The sequence below is a fragment of the Balaenoptera borealis genome (assembly GCF_965194805.1).
Source record: "Balaenoptera borealis genome assembly, chromosome: 17".
NCBI lineage: Eukaryota > Metazoa > Chordata > Mammalia > Artiodactyla > Balaenopteridae > Balaenoptera > Balaenoptera borealis.
The window spans coordinates 1,638,914-1,659,158 of record NC_138876.1 but is presented as its reverse complement, the minus strand read 5'-3'; the positions used below and the strand labels follow the sequence as shown (position 1 = coordinate 1,659,158).

The 20,245-nt window shown below is 66.5% G+C and overlaps 1 protein-coding gene across 6 annotated transcripts in view; it reads left to right on the top strand.

Annotated features, from left to right (window-relative positions):
- The window catches only part of ADGRB1 (adhesion G protein-coupled receptor B1), an 83,157-nt gene extending 64,529 nt beyond the window's left edge, over positions 1-18,628 (top strand). The window contains exons 23-32 of one of the 6 annotated variants that reach the window (XM_082364592.1): positions 308-374; positions 2,569-2,654; positions 4,527-4,625; positions 7,815-7,986; positions 10,817-10,912; positions 12,553-12,592; positions 14,704-15,392; positions 16,945-16,980; positions 17,162-17,266; positions 17,830-18,628. In XM_082364592.1, the coding sequence (XP_082220718.1) occupies positions 308-374; positions 2,569-2,654; positions 4,527-4,625; positions 7,815-7,986; positions 10,817-10,912; positions 12,553-12,592; positions 14,704-15,392; positions 16,945-16,980; positions 17,162-17,266; positions 17,830-18,030 (1,591 nt within the window). In that variant the 3' untranslated portion in view covers positions 18,031-18,628. Of the gene's footprint in view, positions 1-307; positions 375-2,568; positions 2,655-4,526; positions 4,626-7,814; positions 7,987-10,816; positions 10,913-12,552; positions 12,608-14,703; positions 15,393-16,944; positions 16,981-17,161; positions 17,267-17,829 lie in introns of all 6 variants that reach the window. The other 5 variants (XM_082364590.1, XM_082364591.1, XM_082364593.1 and 2 more) reach the window with 5 other exon arrangements.
- Positions 18,629-20,245: the final 1,617 nt, after the last annotated feature.

Genomic DNA, 20,245 nt, shown 5'->3' with positions numbered 1-20,245 from the left:
GGCAAGTTGGGGAGCCCAGCCCTGGGGGGAGAGTCGGGGGAGGGGGACAGTCAGGGTACCTTCCTCTGGCGGCCTGGCCCTCTGCTGTGTGGTCCCCTGCTCTGGACCTGCTCCTTCATCCGTAAACTTTTGTCTGTCAGCTGCCTGGGGGCTCCCGTGGGTTCTGAAGCTAAAGAATGTGCGGTCACCTGGCTTCCTTCTGCCACTTCTCAGCGTCACACTGCCCTCCTGGGAAGCTGGTGGTGCCCAGCGTGTGACCGGATGGGGGCTCACGCCTGGCCGCTAACCAGCCTGTCTCCCTCCCCAGCTGCTGGCTCTCCCTGGAGGGGGGACTGCTGTATGCCTTCGTGGGACCGGCCGCGGCCGTCGTGCTGGTACTGACCCCCATCCCGACATCCCAGGCTGAGCCCCTCGCCTCCCCCTGGGTCGGACTTGGGTTTTACCTGCTGCCCCATCAGGGTTGCCCTGGTCACCAGGGGTGGGTGGTGTCCACAGATCAGCCCCCTGACCTGCCGCAGGGGTGCAGAGGCGGGGCTGGGCTGGCGGCCTTTTGTTTCTCTGAGCACATTTTGCCTGATTGCTGGGCACCGGCTGTGTACCTGCCAGGAGGTCTTGTGGATTTGATGAGCGAGTGACCATAGGGCGGGGAAGGCAGACAGACGGATGACCGGGGCAGCAGGGGGTGTGGCTAGACCTGGGGCTTTTCCCTCGATGGGGCCAGCCCGTCACCCCCTGGAGGAGGGAAGCACCTCCCCTTGCTTGACCCTCAGTGTTTTTTTTTTCTGCTGTGCCCACGTCCGCTTGGTGAGGGTTGAGAGACAGTGCCACATGCACACAGGGCTATTGTCCCCCGGTCACGGATGAGCAGGGGGAGGCTGCTCAGGGGGTATCCCGAGATCAGTGGCTTCTGCCGGGCCTGGCTCGGAGCCCATCTCGCCCTCCCCTCCCGCCTGCCCCCAGGAAAGGGCATCGCGTCTGCAGAGTCCTGCTCTCCGGGCAGGGCCACACCTCCTTGTTGTCATATCCGAGCCAGGCTCAGGCACAGGCTGGACAGGGCAGAGGAAAGTGAAGCCCAGGGCACCCAGGGGAGGCTGAGCCTGCAGGGGGCACGAGTTGGGGGAGCCAGTGGGGGGGTGGAGTTAGTGGGCAGAATCCGTGGGCCAGCCCCAGCCAGAACCAGCTCCTTTATTCCTAGAAGACAGCGGGCAGGGAAGCGGCAGCGTGCCGGGCATTTGAAGGCCACTAGGCAGTGGGCCGGGCCTTCTAAGGGCAGGTGCCCCAGGAGGGGGGATGTCAGAGGCAGGAGACCCCCCCACATCCCTTCCCACAAAGCATCTGGAGGGCAGGGCCGGTCCTGACCCGCCGTGCGCTCCTGCCCGGGGCTCCTCCTGTAACATGGGGACACGCAGGGAAAGGCAGGCACAGAGCCTGCTGCAGGCGGGGCGGCGGCCACTGGTGTCCTGCCCTCTCCCGCCCCAGCGCTGTCACCCGGGAAAGCTGCTTTCACCCAGACGGCGGGAGGCAGGGCTGGGGCGTGTGTTCGGCCACGAGCTTGGCTCTGTGGGGCTGTGGGGAGTCGGCCTCCCCAGACCTCCGGGTCCAGGGATCCATGAGTCCCAGTCCCCGCCTGAGACGCAGGAACATGGCTGGGGGTCAGGCAGCCTCTCTGCAGAGTGGAAGCCCTAGGGGAGCGAGGATGTGAGCTGGGAGCCGCCTCCGCCCAGGCGAGGAGGCCAGAGGGAAGGGGAGACCAGCGCCTGCGGGCCGTGGAGGAGGTGGATGGCTGGGACGCTGGGGACAGCCTCTCTCTGTCAGAGGCGGCAGTCTGAGCAGCCGGAGACAAGCCTCAACACCCAGAAGCACTTCCAGGGGCAGGTGCCCAGCGGCGGCGGGGTTGAGGGAAGACGCCTGTGGGGTGGCGGCCCCGAGTTAAGGTCCCTAAAGGGCTGCGCGGTGCGGAGAGCATGTGGTTGAGGCAGAGCCAGGCAGGAGGTGTCCTGAGGTGGCGTCAGGTCCGGCTTGAGCTGGGCGAGCTCGTGTGCGGAAGGCGCACGAGTCGCAGGGACGCTAAGGGGGGGACGTGGGGCGGGCCTGGGCGTGGGCGGCGGCTGGACTGGAGGTCCCCTGAGGTCCCTCCTGTGGTCTGAGTGGGCCAAGTGCCCCAGCAGTGCGGCTCGGCCAGCCTGCTCGCGTGTTTGACTGCCCTGGTCAGTCCCACTCTGGGCAGGGGCAGGCTCACGGTGACCCCAGCCCGGCCTCTGACCTCTGGACTCCATCCCAGATGGAATCCCAGCTTCATAAACTGCCGACCCCAGTGGGGATGGCCATGGACCTGGGGACCCGTCACGTGGGAGGCTCGAGCCGCAGTGCCCAGCCCTGGGCGGGGTGGTGGGGGGACAGTGTGGCACAGAGAACCCCACCTAGCGGCTGGGGCTCTGGAAGGAGACGGCGGGGTAAAGGGACGAGTGTGAGGGCAGCCGGCAGAGTGCCCGAGGGGCTTTGCCTCCTCCCTGGAGCCCATCTCCTGACCCAGGGCGCCCCCCACAGCCGCTCCTCCCTGCCCTGCAGGTGAACATGGTCATCGGGATCCTGGTGTTTAACAAGCTCGTTTCCAAGGACGGCATCACTGACAAGAAGCTGAAGGAGCGGGCAGGGTAGGACCGGCCGCCACGCCACTCCCCACCCGGGGTCGAAACGACCCAGAGCCCAGCTACCCTCGAGCCCCACACCCCTCCCAAGCAAGTAGGAAACGGAGGCGCAGAGAGCTGCGTGGCCAGCCCCGCCTTGCTCTGCGCCTCAGTTTCCCCATCTGCCCCATGACAGAGCAGGGACTCCGTAAGTTCTGAGAAATGGTGAAACTGATTGCTTTTGGAGACCCCAGGCCCACCAGAGTGGTGGGAGGGTGCCCCAGGCTTCTCCCTTCCCCACCGTGGGGTTGGGTGACCCTGAACCAGGATGTGGCCTGCCCATCCTTGTGATGCCTTCAGCATGGGGACAATGCAGGGGCCGGGCCGGATGTTCCTCCTACCTGGGAGCCTGAGCTCAGAGAGGGCAGTGCCTGGCCAGAGGGCACACAGCACCAGGTGGGCGGTCCTGAGTGGCTGGGTGCCCAGCCCTGGGGGAGGAGCAGGCTTGGAAGGGTGCTTCTCCTCCGGCTGCCGGGGGACAGGAGCCCCCTGGTCTCGGCAGCCCTGCCATCACGGATGGGGGCCAACTGTGGGCTGGGACAGGCCCCCTCTCTCCTGCCCCAGCGCTGAGCCGTCCTCACCTCGCCTCTGCCCGCTGCTCTGTCTGTCCCTCTGCCCTGGCTGGTGTCTGCGTGGGGGTCCCCACCCGCTCCTCCACCTCCCCTCCGTGCCAGTCCTGCTCGGTCTCTGTCTCTCTCATTGTCTCTCTCCCTCCCCCTCTCTTCCTGCTCTTGCTTTCCCCCCTGAACAAAAGCTTCTGGAATCCTTCCCCTTGGGTCCCTGGTGGGTTCTGTCCTGGTTAGAAACTTGCTCTGGGGGAGGAGTGTGGCCCTGGAGAGCCTGCAGTGGCTGGGAGCCCGTCCTGGCCGTCTGTGGGCCTGGGTCCTACACTCTCTGGGCCTCTTCTCTGAGTCTGGGAAGTGGGGGTTGGCAGGCTCGCCCCCCGAGCCCAGCCCAGCCCACACTGCCACCCACACGTGCTCCCGGAACAGTGGGTCACACACGGAGGCGGCCCCGGGGTGCACGGCGCGCCCACCCTGCAGCACTGTCTCCTTTGCTCCCTGCAGTAACTCCTGAGGCAGGGTCTGCTGTCTTGTTCCCGCTTCACAGCTGAGCAGACCGAGGCTGAGGCCTGGGAGTGGCTGGTGGAGCAGGGCTGGGCTGCTGAATTAGAGCCCAGTGTGTCTGGGCGGCCGCCTGCCCCGCCGGGCCCCTTCCCCAGGTGCAGCGGTGCCACGGCTCGGAAGCTCGCGTGGACCCACCCGTGAGGCTGCAGCAGCCCTGCCCCCACCCAGACAGGAGGCACCCCGCGCTCTCTGTGCCCACACGCACGGGCACACACGCTCAGGGCTGGCGGGGAGGCCACTGCCCAGGTAGCTCACAGATGCCCCCGTTGACTGTCTGGCGAATCCCTCGCTCCTTGGCGGGGGCAGTGCCTGGTCAGACCAGATGTGGGCGGACCAGAGGGAAGGGACAGTGGCTGCGCCGAGGTGTCCTGCTTTTTTGTGTGAATGTGGGCGGATAGTGTCACCCCACCCTCCCGCTGGACGTGGACGCACACGGTCCCAGCCCTGCCCTGCCCTCAGGCCGGCCTCGTCCAGCCACAGAGCCGGCACCCCGCTCTCCACCCCTGCCCCCGCCGGGCTCCGGGTGCGTCAGGTGCAAAGAGGCCCGAGGACCCCGTCCCCGCCCGCAGCGCCCCGGGACCCCGTCCCCGGCCGGGGAGGCTCGGGCTGGAGGCCACCTGGTTGCTTTTGCTGTCCCCGCCCCCAGCCCCCCCCCCCCAGTGTCTGCGAGGACAGTTTTGCTTTCGTTTCAGTCTTTTAATTTCACTTGCAGTCAGCTGCCCCGGGCCCCCCTCGGGCGCGCCCTCAAATGTGCCGAGTGTGGAGCCCTCTCTGCGGCCGACGCCACCTCCGAAGCCGCCAGTAACGCCATGTTAGTGCCGCTCCTCGCCCGCCCGTCCGCCCGCCCGCCGGGCTCTGCTCGCCTCAGTTACATTTTGTTTGTTTTGAGCTTTTTCTGTCATTTCTGTCATCTCTGCCGTCCACCCTGGGGGGCCTCGGCAGCCCCTGCCCGCCCTCCCCATGCTCTGGCACCTCGTTTCCTGCCCTGCCCCCACCCCTCCCCGGCCAGGCTCCCCCCTTCCATCCTCCGGGGCCTCGCGGTACCAGACTGACCGGAGGGCAGGGAGCCGGGCCAGGCCTCGGGCCGCGAGAACACGGTCAGCTGGTGGCCGTCGTCAGCGTGTGGTCACGCTGGGGTCGCAGTGCCCTGCGTGACTGTGCAGGAGTGTGGCGTGTGTGCGTGTGCGTGTCGGTCATGAATTTGAACATGAGTGCGAGAGGCAGGCGCGGCCTTGGAAACAGGACGTGCTGGGGCAGCTGGCTTGTTTGCTGACCCTGGGCCGCCACCAGGGGTCTGTGAGCGGGGCAGGGCCAGTGCGGCCCGGGGTCCAGGGTGGATGCCAAATCCGGAGGGACCTTGGCTCAGATGACCTGCAAGTGGTCGTCTTGTCCCCAGACCCACAGGTCCCCTGGGCCCCTCGTGTTTGCTTCCTGGGATTCAGAGGCCCCGTGGCGAGGGTACTCCTGGCCGCGGGGAGCAAGTGAGCAGAGGTGGACACGGTTCCGGGGTGGGGACTCGTCCGGTGGAGCCAGAAACCTCCGGGAGGGCGGCTGCTCCTCCGTGCTGGGGTCCACGGCCCAGACGCCCTGGGTCTCCTTTGTTACACACACAGGCCTGTGGGGTGGAGGACACAGCCTCCCAGCGGCCCTGCCCGCCCCCCGCCCCCATCCACACTCAAAGCCCCTCCCCCAGAGGCATCTGAGTTTCCAAAGGGGGGCGGGTGGTGCAGCTGCCGGGCTCTCCCCCGCCCGCCTCCTGTCCTCCCCAGCAGTCACGCCTGGACCTGCGTGACCCCTCCACGAGGCCCTCTGCAGAAATGTTTCAGGAACTGCAGAGGCTGGGCTGCAAGAATTTGAGTAATTTACGGGCCCCCAAGCCCCGGCCGTCTGCCAGCCTGCTGCAGCATCAGGCAGTAAATGCCAGGCCTCGGCCCAGGGGAAGGTGCCTCACACTGGGATGAGAAGTTGCGCTGGGGGAGGCCTGCGCCTCTTGCTCGGAACACGGGGAGCTGTGTCCAGGGCTCTGGCCAGAGCAGGCCTGCTTTGGAAGGGAGGAGACAGACTGCAGCGCCCCACCTGCCATGGTGGGGGCACTGAGGCCCGGGCTGCCGTCACGGGAAGGCCCCCTCCTCTCAGGCCCTGTGCCAGCTGCGGCACAGCAGGTATGGAGGGGAGAACGCCCGCAGGTGCAGGTACCCTCCCCCCGGGAGGCCTCCGCCTGGCTCACTGTCCTCAGTGCCGGGGGGCAGCAGGGCCCTGGGAGGGGAGGCGAGGAGAGCGGTCCGAGGTCTAGTTCTGGAGCCCGTGCTGTGCCCAGGGAAGAGGCGTGGGTGCTTCAGGGTGACCCTTGGCTCTGGCCTGAGCCGCCGGGCAGGGGGCCGGAGAGCCATCTCCTGAGCGGGGGCAGGCCTTGGGAGGGGCAGGGTTAGAGGCTGCGTCCTGGAGGAGATACGGGGCTGGCCCTGGGATGGGGGGGCCCGGTCACAGAGACGAGCTGAGGAGGAGATGGGGGAGGACGTGAGGCCCAGGGCCCTGCCTAGGGGGCACGAGGGCAGAAGTTCCCCGCGGGGCTGGGCCCCTTGCAGGTCCAGTTGCAGGGGTGGAGCGGCTTCAGTGGCTGAGCCAGGCTGGAGAGGGTGGAGAAACAGAGTGTACTGTCTGGGGGGGACCTCTGCCCCCACCCCGGTCAAGGCCCCGCTGGTTGGGGGGGTCCTTGATCTGGCCGGACCCCAGCCTGTCTCCCCCCAGCCCCGGTGCCCCCAGCTCCTTCCTGGTGGCCTCCCCGAGGTTCTGCCCCCCCTGCTCCTGCCTCTCCTTGTGACCAGGGTGATCCATGAGGGAGGAGGGGGTCCTGATGCCCCCACCCCTGGTGATAGTGGCAGGAAGGCCGGGAGCCCCTGCAGGCAGTCACCGGCCCGGGGGGCAGAGCTGACCCTGGCTGTGGTCCTCAGGCCGCAGTGGCCCTGAGAGTGGTGGTAGCGGCGGGGACGGGGTTGGGGTGGGTCAGGCAGGTTTCCCGATACTGTACTCCAGGCCTCCTGCTGGTGCGTTCTGTCCCCATGCAGCCCCTTGATCGGCATAGTGTCCCTGCTGTGCGGACCAGGAGACAGGCTCAGAGTGGCCACGTGTGTAGGTGGTGCAGGGAGGGGCCGGCTGCAGAGGGCCATGCCTGCCTTGGGGGTGCTCCTGGAGGACTCCTTGGAAGAAGGGGCAAAGGCTTCGGAGCAAGGGCAGGTCCTCCCCTGGGGAGGTCAGAGCAGGGCCCGCCAAGAGGAGGAAGCACCTGTCGTCTCTGTTCCTGTCTGTCTGTCTGTCCGCCCCATGCCCTCCCCGCCTGGCCCTGTCTGTCTGTCATCTATCTTTCCTCACAGGTTTCCTCCTTCCTTCTCCCTGAGGAGTTCTCTGGTTTCCCCCCACCCCCCCTTCTCTCTGTCCAGAGTCAGAGGCCTCACCAAACGCCCTCCCCTGTGGCCATCTTGCAGTTCTGGCCCTGGACCCCGGCTGGGGGCCTGAGGGCTCTGGGAGGAGAAACCTCTTCCCCTTCCCCCAGCTCTCCCCCTCCCTCCAGTGTGCCTCGCTCCATGGGGCCTCCTGGACAGTCAGGAACCTTCGTGTTCCAGAGATCTCGCCCCCGCCCTCACTGTTGCCCAGCCCACTGGGACCGCCGTCCTGAGTCCCCAGCCGCCCTGGGGGCCCTCGGGCTGGGGGTGTTGGGGCGGAACTCCGCTCCCCAGGAGAGGTGGCGTCAGGGCTGAGTGGGAGAGGGTCTCTAAGGGGATGGGGAGGAGAGGATGCAGCCCAGGGCAGGGAAGGCCCCGTGGGGCCCCAAGGGAGACGTACGTGCCCCAGGTGGGACGGGCAGCCTGGCCCCGGCCCCGGCCCCGGTGAGGGAGTTGGGCTGAGGCCGGGTCCCGGCCTGGGTGGCCCCTCCCAGGGGCAGGGCGTGGGCGGCAGGGCCCAGGGCAGCCCTGATGCCGCCCGCCCGCCGTCCCGTCCGCAGGGCATCGCTGTGGAGCTCCTGCGTGGTGCTGCCGCTGCTGGCGCTGACCTGGATGTCGGCCGTGCTTGCTGTCACCGACCGCCGATCCGCCCTCTTCCAGATCCTCTTCGCCGTCTTCGACTCGCTGGAGGGCTTCGTCATCGTGATGGTGCACTGCATCCTGCGGAGAGAGGTGGGCCGGCGGGCGGGCGGTCAGCCTGCTCCAGGCGCCACCTCCCCACGTGCCGCGGCGGGACGGTTCTGGGAGGAGGCCGGCTAGCGGGGAGGGGCCGCTTCCTGGGCCGGGACTCTTCCGCAAGGCTGGACTGGGGTCCAGCACGCGGCCAGGGCTGCTGGGAACGGTCACTCGTTAAGGTGACAGCTTCTTCTAGAAGACGCCCTGGTGCCCCGCGCTGGCTCAGACCGAGGTAGCGGGTAGGCTCTGTCCTCCCGGGGCCCAGGGGCATGGTAGCCGCCGGAAGTGGGAACAGCTCTCGTGGCAGCTGAGACTCCCGTTCTGGCGTTTTCTGGGCTTCTCCAGGAGGTGCAAGAGAAGGTTTTTACCAAACCATCCCGACTGCCCCCTGGCCGGTAGCAGAGACTCGGGATGGGCCCCTATCTGAGGCGGGTGGGAATGTGAAAAACCATGTCTCTGGATGTCGGCACGTGGGAGCCCTCTTCAGGGTTGTGGGGAGAGCAGGGGGGAGCACGGGGCAGCCGAGGAGCATGAGGCCGGAGCGTCCCCGGGTGCTGAGGGAGAGTCTGGAGTGGACGACTGGTCATCTGTCTGCTGAGGCGGCGCTGCCCACCCAGCCTCCCCCACCTGAAACTTCCCGTCCAGGGGGTGGACACCAGGGCCCTGGCCGGGGGGCCTGCACAGCTGGAGATGGGGCTGCCACGCTGGGAACAGCTGAGACCCCCCGGCTCACACCTGGGCGAGACGGGCCACCCCTCTCCAGGGGCTCCCATTGCAGGAAAGACAGGAGGAGTGAAGACCTGACGTTTCTCATGTGGAAACGGCGTTTCCACCACCTGCAAATGTCCAGTCGGTCCCGAGCGTCCACTCTCAAGTCCTGAGGACCTGAGGAGCGCCTCCCCGGGAAAGCCGCGGATCCGCCAGCACCGGAGCCACGGAGACGACCCAGGAGGAGGGGACCTCACAGACCCACGTTGACGCCCTCGTACCCCCGGCCCCCGACCTCCTCGCATTAGGGAGTCTCAGGACAGCCCCCCGAAGCAGCTACTGCCTGCTCCCCTTGGACAGACGGGGGGGAGGGGGGCTGACTCAGGCTCGGGGTTCTCAGCTGCCTCGCTTCGGTGAAGCAAGACCGGCAGCTGGGACAAAAGGACACCCCGAGAACGGAAAGAGAGCCTGTAGGAATTACAAACACAAGAGCAGAAATGGAAATGCTCAGTGGATGGGACAAACAGAGGCCGTGTACCTGAAAGGAGGGAAGGTAGAAATCGGAAAGCGATTAGAAGGTGGAGCCGGGTGAAGGAGCCCCGAGCGAGAACAAGAGGTGCAGAGGGAGGGCTTGCTGGGCGCCAGCATGGACGCGGGGGCTGGGCCAGAGGACACGCGGGCCAGACTTCTCCATCTGCCCTCTATGAGCTCCAGGGTCCTGTGTGCAGGGGCCGTGCTCAGGGGCCCTGCCACCTGGGCCGGCTCAGCCGTGCTGGGGAAGATGGGCCAGGAGGGGCAGACAGAGGCCGGCCCCGTGGGCACGGACCGTTCCAGCAGGTGGACAAGCAGGGTCCTCGTCTGTGCTAGAAGAGCCTGGATGTCCTGAGGGGGGCAGAGTGGGGACACTAGGCATCGGGGAACCTCAGCTGCTGTTCAGGCCAGCGGAGGACGTGCTTTCATGTCTGCCGTCCCCTGGGTGGAGGCCCACCCCTGCTGGGCACGTGGCAAGGCTTAGCAGGTGTTTGCCGGCCGGGTCAGCGGGTGCAAGGATGGGAGGAAGGCACACCTGTGGTGGGTGTGCTCTGAGTGTCTGGGGCTCTGAGGCCAGCAAGACCCTGGCCCTGCCTCTGACCAAGTCCCTCACAGCAGCACAGGCTCAGTGGCCAGGGTGAGTGGGAACAAGTCCGGGGGTCCGTGGTGGGTCTACTGGGAGCCCTCCTCTCAGCTCTCCCCACCTTCACTCAAGACGCCTCCTCCAGGAAGCCCTCTGTGCTCAGCCCACCCCACCCTCCGTGCTTTAGCAGCCTGCACCTTCGTTTATTCCCTTTGCTTCCCTCCGTGACCTCTGAAGCATGGGCTCCCCAAGGACAGGCACTTTGCTCACTGCTGCCCCCGGTGCCTGGCGCTGTCCATGGCAGGTGGAGGTGCCGCCCGTGGCTCTTGCCCGCATTGACCAGCAGCATCCCTGGATAAGCGGGTCTCCTCCTCCTCCTCCTCTGGCGGCTCCTTTCTGTTGACCAGCTCTGGGCTGGCTGCTCACGTGGCCCCTCACTTGGAGCCTCCCTTACTGTCCCCTCTGAAAAGTCCGAGGCCGTGATTGTTCATTTCCCTTTGATGGAGCACGCCGCTCTCAGTGGTAAGGGAGTGGGGGCCTGACCCCAGCTTGCCCCGGACATTCAGGGATGTGCAGGTCATGGTGACTCAGGACAGGTCTGGACACCAGGTGACCCACTTAGGCCAACGGCGGGCTCTTAATGAGATTCCGGCCAGGAGGGCCTGCAGCGTATTCTCAGGGGCCCAGAGCTCTATGTTTTGGAGTTTTCACCCAAAACGGGCATAGAGAGGATCTCAGAGGTCAGAGGAGAGGCTGGGCCCCAAGGCTGGCTGCTGGCAAGGCTTCCCCGAGCCGCTGTCCCTTTTCCAGCAGATGAGCCTGTGCCCTTGGGAGCACCCCCTCCCCCACTGCAGGCCCTTCCCCACGGCCCGTGGGCCCGTGTGCATCCGGGGCAGGGCTGCCCCTCGCTGAAATGCCGCCCTGGTGGGACTCGGCCTCACCTTCCTGGCATCGCGGTCACGGGGGGCGGGCTGGCCGTCGACCGCCTCTGCTCTCCCTCCCCAGGTCCAGGACGCTGTGAAGTGCCGCGTGGTGGATCGCCAGGAGGAGGGCAACGGGGACTCGGGGGGCTCCTTCCAGAATGGCCACGCCCAGCTCATGGTAGGGCTCGGGGCCGGGACACAGGCTGCCCCTGCTTGGCACCCCCACTGGGTGTCTCCAGCAGCCCAATTAGGAGGACCTCTGAGCCCAGTTTAAGGTTGGGGAAACGGAGGCTCGCCGAGGTGAAGTCCCCAGTCCAGGGTTTGGGGATGGACAGGGTCCAATTGACAAGGGATCTGGGCGGGGCTGGCATCTACCCCAAGCTTACCCCCTGGTACCAGCTGTGCCCTTTGGCCAGACACCACTCTCTGGGTGTCCGGCCCTCATCTCGGCTCCTTTCCACCTCTGTATGTCTTCCACACTTCTCATTGCCCTCCACCTGGGACGGGCCCTAGCCTGTCCACTCACCCCCCACCCCACCATGGCCTTGTCCTCAACCAGATCCTCTAAGAACCTGACTCCCTGGTCTTCTGGCATTACACACACTGTCCAGCCCCAGGTACTGCACACCCTTGTCTGCTCCTGCTGCCCACTTTGTAGGTGTCGCCTCCTCCAGGCAGCCCTCCCTGACCCCCATCAGGCCACCTGTTCAGATCTTGGTAACGTCCTGGGGGAATTCCCTGTGCTGTCATTTGGTGCCTGCCGCCTGCTAGGTGCCCCCTGGCAGGTGGGAGGTGCTCCTTCAGTCTTTAGGGTGCTGGCCACCTCATGATGGTTGTGAGGGTCACAGGCAGGGCCTTGGCAGCAGCCAGCGGCCACGCTCAGGGAAGCGTTTTCAAGGGTGAGGTAGGGGCCCACGGTGGGAGGAAGCCAGGTTCTGGACCTCCTGACACTTCTCCTGGCCTGATCCCTGACCTCTGGGCAAAGATCTTGCAATCTTCCCGACAACCTGATGTCTGCGTTTGCCAGGAAGGAACTTCCAGGCTTGACTAAGGGCCCCGCCATCCCCTGAGGCCCCACAGTCCCTGGAGAAGGCCACCGCCCAGCCTGGGGTGGCCCGAGCTGTGTTTCCCAACCGGCCGAGCTCCCTGAGGGCGGGGCCAAGGTCACCCACTTCTGCCTCCCCCACCTCCTAGCCTGGGACAGGGCAGGTGCTGCAGCAGGGGCCACGGGCCCTGCTCCAGGGGCAGCTGGTCCCACCCTGGCACTGGACATCTGCGTCCCGACCCCACTCTGCCTCTGCTGGGCCAGCTGGCCTCCATTTCCTCGTCCCCAGGGCTGTGGTGAGGACCAAAGGGGTGACGTGGGACAGGCCCCCCTCCCGGCACATCAGTGAGTGGTGGCCTGGGCAGCAGGGGCTCTGGCGTGGGGCCCTCTGTGTGTCCCATTGGAGGGACTTGAGGCCAAGGGCATGAGTGAGCTGTGCCTAATCCACGGATGCACCGGAGGGAGAGCGTGCTCACACGGGCGTGCACATTCACATGCCCACAGCTGTGCACACGTGGCGCACAGGGTCACGTAGGGGTTCGCTTTGGGTGAACACGTCAGCCCACGGGCACCCTTGAGCCTGTGGACACCCTTGGCCCTCAGGAGCGTGCGCGTGTGCGCACACACACGGCATCACACGCGCCCCTCCGAGGTGTGGCTGCAGCTCCAGGGCGGCCCTTGCCCGCAGCCTGCAGGCAGCGTGGTGCGCGGGACAGCAGCCCAGCCCTGCCCGCTCGCCTTCGGGCTCACTCTGCCCCGTCTCTGCCTTGCAGACCGACTTTGAGAAGGACGTGGATCTGGCCTGTAGATCAGGTGAGCGCCTGACAGGTGAGAGCGACAGGTGGCCCTTCCCCGGGCCCACTGCCTTTTCTTTTCTCCGTGCGTCTGTCTGCTTGTCTGCTTGTTCCTCCTCATCCCACCCCCGCCAACCACCTCCATGCCCCCCATCCCTCAGCCGCTCCCCTGAGGCTGCTGGCAGGTCTGTGGGGCAGGAGCAGAAGCCTCCAGAGGACTGTCCTGGGGCTCAGGCCTGGCAGGTGCGCGGGACGTCCAGCGGTGGTGGAGCCCTTAGCGCTGGAAGGAACCACCTGGGGCCTCCCCCGCCCCAGCCCTGGCCTGCTCCTCTCCCTCAGCATGCCCCTAGCCCTCAGCCCTCCAGCCTCCTTGTAGGGGCAGTGAGGCTGGGCCAGCTCTGTGAGTCCCGGAGCTGCCCTGCCCCCCTGCCCCTCCTCCACCCCTCCCCCACCCTGCCTGCCCTCCCTCAAGGGCCCATGTTCTGTGTTGCCTCCTTTTCTTCACTGTTACTCCAACCATGGAGGAGGGGTTGGTCGAGCTTTCAGATTGGGGGCTGTTAGTGGAAGCAGGAGGAAAACAGTGAGAAGGACCCACTGCTGAGCCCTAGGCTAGCCATGAGCTTCCTGGAAGCAAGTGCAAAAAGGGAATCAATTGCCTAATAAAAGGAAGCTGTCCAGACATCATTTCTTTATGAGTCAGGTGTTTGGGGCAGTGAAAGGCAGCGTCTGGGGCTGTGGACGACTAACTGGTTTTGGTTCCTCTGGTCTGTCAGATATTTGTGGAGCATCTTTTCTAGAGATAGCCACGGGGAGGGGCTTACAGCCCTGGGTGGGGAGTGTCTGCTGCTGCCAGGTGGACCCCAGGGAGCCTTCCTTGAGGAGGTGACCTCTGGCTTGGGCTGGACGAGAGGTGAACAGAGCATCCTTTCTGCCCCATCTTAGTCTTGTGTGCTCTAGCCAACCTCCCTGAGAGGAGAGGTGACCCCAAGACTTAGGGGCCTTTGGGGGCTTGGGCCCAGCCCTGTGTAGTACCGGCCTCTCTGAGCCTCCAGTTCCTTCCTCATTAGTAACATGGCCCAGCCTGGCCCTTGGCCTCGAGAGGAGCGAGTGGCTGGCAGCTGTGGGTGGGGACCACAGACACAGCCAGGTGCTGGGTGGACAGAGGGCAGGGACCAGCACAGAGCAGCTGGGGGCCCCGGCGAGCGCACAGGAGGCCTGCAGCTGGACCTGAGCAGGGAAGGCCCACAGGCCTCAACGCTGGCTTTGACGTAGACGGCCGGAGGGAAGGGACACACGAGGGAGGGGCAGCGAGGGAAGCAGGCTTTCCTGACCCTGACCCTGACCCTGATGCAAGGGGCGGGAAGCAGGTTTGGCAGGGAAGATGGTAGGTTCGTTGGGCCATGGGGACTGGGGGCAGAGCAGGACTGCAGACCTGGGTGCTGGTGTTGGCATCCGGAGGGTGGAGAAGAGAAGGGGCCCGAGACCCCTGGCCATCGGGGAGGCGGATTAGGAGGACCAGGGCGGGCAAGTGACCGGCGGCCTGGGCAGCTCGGAGGGTGTGTGCTGAGGAGGTGGGCTGCGGGGAGCAGCTGCTGAGCGCTGGCGGCCGGGCGAGGCTGTGACGTGGGAGCCTGTCCACCCAGCAGTGCCCGCATGGGGAGGGGTTCCAGAGGGTCAGCCCCGAGGGGGCTGTGGGCTGCAGCTCCGGGCCCTCTGCAGGCCAGTGGAGGCTGAACTGACGGGCAGGGGCGAGCCGGGCGGTGGGCAAGCCTGAGCCCAGGTCGGAGGGCCAGGCAGCCTGGTCCCCACTGCTGAACAGAAGAGAGGCTGGGCCCCCGGGAACGCCTGTCCCGCCCGCAGCGAGGGGCTGGGTCCCCACACTTCCAGGCGGCCCGGGCCGCCTCTCACTTGCCCTTCCCAGCTACTGTGGGTGGAGGTCATTTGTCCTCTTGTGGGGAGGACAGAGAGGCACCCCTGCGTCCCAGCCTTGTTTGAAAGGACAGAGAAGCACCAGCTGCTGCAGCACCGAGCACAGGGCGGGTGCCCAGATCCGCCAGCCGGTCAGACCCAGCGGGACCCGGAGCCCCCTCCGCCTCCGGCCGCCCTGACCGCCCTCGCCTGTCCCCGCAGTGCTGAACAAAGACATTGCAGCCTGCCGCACGGCTACCATCACGGGCACGCTCAAGCGACCGTCGCTGCCCGAGGAAGAGAAGCTGAAGCTGGCCCACGCCAAGGCGCCCCCCAATTTCAACAGCCTGCCGGCCAACGTGTCCAAGCTGCACCTGCACGGCTCGCCCCGCTGCCCGGGCGGCCCCCTGCCCGACTTCCCCAACCACTCGCTGACCCTCAAGAAGGACAGGGCGCCCAAGTCGTCCTTCGTCGGCGACGGGGACATCTTCAGGAAGCTGGACTCGGAGCTGAGCCGAGCCCAGGAGAAGGCGCTGGACACGAGCTACGTGATCCTGCCCACGGCTGCAGCCGTGCTGCGGCCCAAGCCCCAGGAGGAGCCCAAGTACAGCATCCACATCGACCAGATGCCCCAGACTCGCCTCATCCACCTCAACATGGCGCCCGACGCCGGCCTCCCCGCCCGCAGCCCGCCCTCCCGCCAGCCCCCCGAGGCGCCCCCCGCCCAGCCCCCCCCGCCCCCGCCCCCGCCGCCCCCGCCGCCTCAGCAGCCCCTGCCCCCGCCCCCCACCCTGGAGTCGGCGCCCCCCAGCCTGGGGGAGCCCGGGGAGCCCGCTGCCCACCCAGGGCCCAGCACGGGGGCCGGGACGAAGAATGAGAACGTCTCCACCTTGTCTGTGAGCTCCCTGGAGGTAAGGGCAGCCTGGGGGGCTAGCGGACAAGCGACAGGTGCGTTGTGGGCACTGCGGGTTTGGGCGGTGGCTCCACAGGTGGGGCTGGCAGCCAGCCTCAGGGAGCCCAGGCCTGGGAAGCCCGGGGGCCGGCATCACCCCTGTCGGAACGAGTCCTGTTGGCAGGAAGGGAACCTGAGGCCTGTGCAGGGGAGGGCTTGCCTTCCCCTTCCCCTGCCCCTTCCCCTGCCCCTTCCCTTTCCCCTTCCCCTGCCCCTTCCCTTTCCCCTTCCCCTTCCCCTTCCCCTTCCCCTGCCCCTGCCCCTTCCCTGTCCCCTTCCCCTTCCCCTGCCCCTGCCCCTTCCCCTTCCCCTGTCCCTGCCCCTTCCCCTGCCCCTGCCCCTGCCCCTTCCCCTTCCCCTGCCCCTTCCCCTGCCCCTGCCCCTGCCCCTGCCCCTGCCCCTGCCCCTTCCCCTGCCCCTGCCCCTTCCCCTGCCCCTGCCCCTGCCCCTGCCCCTTCCCCTGCCCCTGCCCCTGCCCCTGCCCCTGCCCCTTCCCCTTCCCCTTCCCCTGCCCCTTCCCCTTCCCCTGCCCCTGCCCCTGCCCCTTCCCCGTCCCCTTCCCCTTCCCCTGCCCCTGCCCCTTCCCCTGTCCCTGCCCCTTCCCCTGCCCCTGCCCCTGCGGGCGAGTGGCAGGGCTCTGCCTGGAGGGGGCAGCACCTACCTGTCCTCCAGCCATGCTCCCCGCACCCCCGGGCCTGCTGGGCCACCGTGACTGGGAGCTCGCGCTTGTGCTGAAATGGCCACTTGTCAGGTGGTCGCCCTCGGTGGTGGTCTCACCCATCACATAAGGGCTCGAGAGCTTTCGGCCTGGATACGGAGCTGGACTTGAAGTGGCTTGAGTCTAGTTCCTTCCATGGTTGGGCACTCACGGCAGCAAGGCCCCCTTAGACCAACCTACAACCTGCAGTTGCCCCCCGAGCCCTGCTCAGCCTGTAGGACGGGGGCTCAGAGACGGCAGGGGTGGGGAGCAGCCAGGCCCAGCACCCGCGGGGAGCCCCACCCTGCCCAGGCCGGGCTCCCACCTCCTGGCTCATGGCCTCTGATGAATGCAGCCCCGGGTACCAGTTCTGTGGCCAGCCAGCAGTGCCACGGCCCTGTGTCCAGGTCTCCTTGTCCCTGGGAGCGTGTCCTGGGCCGCCTGAGCTGGACACCCTTGCCCAGCCTTGGCACTGGCCTCAAGGTGGCACAGAAGGTGAATGAGGGCTCACCCACAACCTGCCCCTGCCTTCTGGGTCCTTGGGCTTCTGTTTCCTTACGTCCAGTGGCCCTTCTTTCTATCCACCCTCTTCCTCCAGGGCCCCGGCTGGGCTCCCGGTGTCTCCGGGCAGGGGTGGCCTACAAGGGGCTTGGGCACTGAGACTGATAGCTTCAGTGTAGTCAGAGGTGTGTCTCCCAGGGCTTGGGCAGGGGTGAGGGGGTCCCTGGCCTCCCTCCTCCTCAGGCAGGAACTCGTGGTCTGGGGGATTTGGGGGAACTGCTTGCGAACGTGCACAAACCCCTTCTCCCCACAGCGGCGGAAATCGCGCTATGCGGAACTGGACTTTGAGGTGGGTCCTGGTGTCCCCTGTCCCAATTACCTGGGCCCAGGCCTTCCAACAGGCAAGGAGGGGCTGGGGAGGAGGACCCCGCCCTGACGGGGAGGCCAGTCCCCAGAGCCTACGCTGGGCGGGGGCGGGGCAGGGCAGCCCCCCTCCTGGCTCAGGACCGCCGCCCCTCCTCCCCCTGCAGAAAATCATGCACACCCGGAAGCGGCACCAGGACATGTTCCAGGACCTGAACCGGAAGTTGCAGCACGCCGAGAAGGACAAGGATGCGCCGGGCCCGGACAGCAAGGTCTGGAGGGCGGGGCTGAGGGGGGGAGGGGGGCAGGGTCTCAGGGGCGGAGCCTGGGCGGGGCTGTGGGACAGCCCTTAGGTAAGCTCTTCTCTCCTTCCTCCGGCCCTACTTCATTCATTCATTTGTTCCTTCACTCAACCTTTCCCAAGGACTGGCCTGACCCAGCCCATGCTAGACCCTGTAGGGACAGGGCAGGTGGATGGGTCTGTCCCAGGGGGCCATCTAGAAGCTGGGTTGTGGCTGGGCTGGAGGAGCCTGGGTAAGGCCGCCCCCCAGCGGCGGGCAGCAGCCAAGCGAGGGGTGTGCTGGGTGGGAAGGGGCCTCCAGCTGCCCTTCCCTGCAGGCCACCCCGACTCACCCAACGGCAGGGGTCTCAACCCTCACGCGGTCCAGGAAAAACTCTGCGCCCACGCTCACCCGTCTGTGCCGGGTCTCCTTGCCACCCGCACCTGCCTGTCTGGTCCCTTCCTCACTGTCCGCCTTCTTTTCTCCACTCCCCATCTGTTCTGCTCTGTGTCTCTACGTCGGGGCCCTCACCCCCTCCACTGCCCGCCGGCCAGCAGCCAGAAAAGCAGCAGACGCCCAACAAGCGGCCCTGGGAGAGCCTCCGAAAAGCACACGGGCCACCCGCGTGGGTGAAGAAAGAGCTGGAGCCGCTGCCGCCATCGCCGCTAGAGCTGCGGAGCGTGGAGTGGGAGAAGTCGGGCGCCACCATCCCGCTGGTGGGTCAGGACATCATCGACCTCCAGACCGAGGTCTGAGTGGGCGGGCGGCGGCCACGCACCGGGCCACGGAGGAGGGATGCTGCTCTGCCCACTCCCGCCACAGGACGGGCACAGACACGCTCACGGGCGGCGGGCAAGGCCCGCGCCCCGGCCTCAGGGCGCTCGGAGGGCGGCCAGGCAGAGGCCCGCAGTGCTGGGACCAGAGCCAGACGGGACAGGAGGCAGCGGCCCCGGTGGGCACAGGGCTGCAGAGGCCCGAAGGTGCCTCAGACTCTGCCCTCCTCCGGCCCGGCCCCGGCGGGCGGGCAGGCAGCCGTGGACAATGGCCAGGCCGGGCGCGGCCAGCATCCCTGGGATGCCCACCTGAGCTGCTGCGGCAGAGGACCAGCCTGCTTGGCCTGGCCAGCCTGGCACCGTTTTTTAGACCCCCCCCACCCCTCGGGAAGCAGCCAGCCCCCCACACCCTCCCAGGGCCCAGGGGCCCCTCCCCAGACCCAGGCGGAGAGCACAGCCTTCCCACCTACGCCGCCCCAGGGGCAGGACCAGAAGCCCACTCCGGGAAGAAGCAGGGGTGGGGAATCTATTTTTTCTCTCCTTTTCTTTTCTTCAATAAAAAGAATTAAAAACCCACGTCCTCACTGTGTGGCCCTCCTCTGTGCAGCACGCAAGCCAGCACCCTGGCGGGCTTGGGGTGGTCTTTGCTGACCTCGGTCCGTCCACCTGGGTCGGGGAGGGCTGGGGAGGCCTAGTGGGCACCGCGCCCCGCCTGCGGTCAGGCCCATTTCTGAGCCTGAGCTCTGAAACGCTCGCCCAGAGAGTGCAAGTGCGGAGTCCCGCCTCTCCTCCGTGCTTCCAGCAGGGGGCAGCCGAAGCCGCCGCAGGGAGCTGGCTGGGGAACTGCCAAGCTGGGGGGTGGAGGGCGGCCATGCAGATCCCCTCCCCTAGGCTGTGCGCCCCACCCCGGGGAGCCCCAGGACCTCAGCCGCCAGACAGAACCCCTGGGCTCCGAGAGGCAACAGACAGAGGCTGCCTGTCCAAAGAGGAGGTGTGCAGGTGGGCCATTTGGAGGCCCCAGCACCCCGAGATTATGGGCCGCCAACCATGTGATCCAAGATGAAAACGATGGCAGGCCCAGCTGAAAGGCCGGGGGCACTGCCTGGCATGGGGTTCCCATGGCGGCCTTGCTCTCCCCATTCAGGGCTCAGCTTGTGGGAATCTCACCGGGCGTGGATGTGCCTGTGACCCACCCCCCCATCCAGAGTCCTCACCAGCAGGTAGAGATGGGATGGGGGAGGGGCTTGGTGGGTGCTGCCTCTGTGTGAGTGACCGCAGTGACCATGGGTGATCACGAATGACCGAGGATGGAGAGAGATACTGGTGACCACGCATGGCTGGGAGGGGCTGAGTGACCGTGACCGTGAGTGACCGCAAGTGGCCCTACATGAGTGGACAACAGCGAGGGAGGGAAGTGTGGCCACAGCAGCAGCAGCAGGAGGGCGGTGCTAAGCCCTCCGGTGACACACAGCCAGCGCTCGGGAACCAGTGCTTCACCAGGGCGCATAGTGTCTGAGTCCAATTCTCAACCCTTCAAAAAGCCAAAACTGGTGAGATTTGGCAGCAAGACCTGACCCAAACTGAAGCTTGTTATAGCTCATTTGAACCACTAAATGCACGTATGCACATTTTAGCGCATTCCCCCTGGGGTGTTCAGTGAAATCTCACACATGCACTGTACTAGCTCTAAACCCAGGGAGTCCCCAATTCCAAGCCCATCTGGCCTGGGGTGTTCAGATGAGGGCTGTGGCCTGTGCTGGCTTCCTCATCCTCTGGCTGTTACAGAAGGAAGCCAGAGGGTACCGAGGAGCAGAGGGTCCAGGTGGACGAAGTCCCGAGCCCCCAGCAACACCCCCTGGTAAAGGTAGCACAGAGCACCAGGCCAGGGTCTGGAAGGCTGGGTTTCTGCAGAGGGCTCACCACCGTCCTTGTGGAGTGACCCGCGCGAGGTCTTGCCAGCTCCCTGACCTCCCTTGTCCTATTCATGCCCAGCACCACATGCAAAAGAAAAACTGAAAGAAAAACAAAAAAGACAAGATGCACCCAAACCATGCACTCCCTGCATACGAAAGGAGTGACTCAGGTGGTGTGAACCGCTGGTGTCAGGGCTTGGCGTGGGACCAGGGTCAGGATTTAGTGAGAGGCCAGGCTCAGGGTTCAGTATATGACCAGGGTCAGGGCTCAGCATGTAACAAAA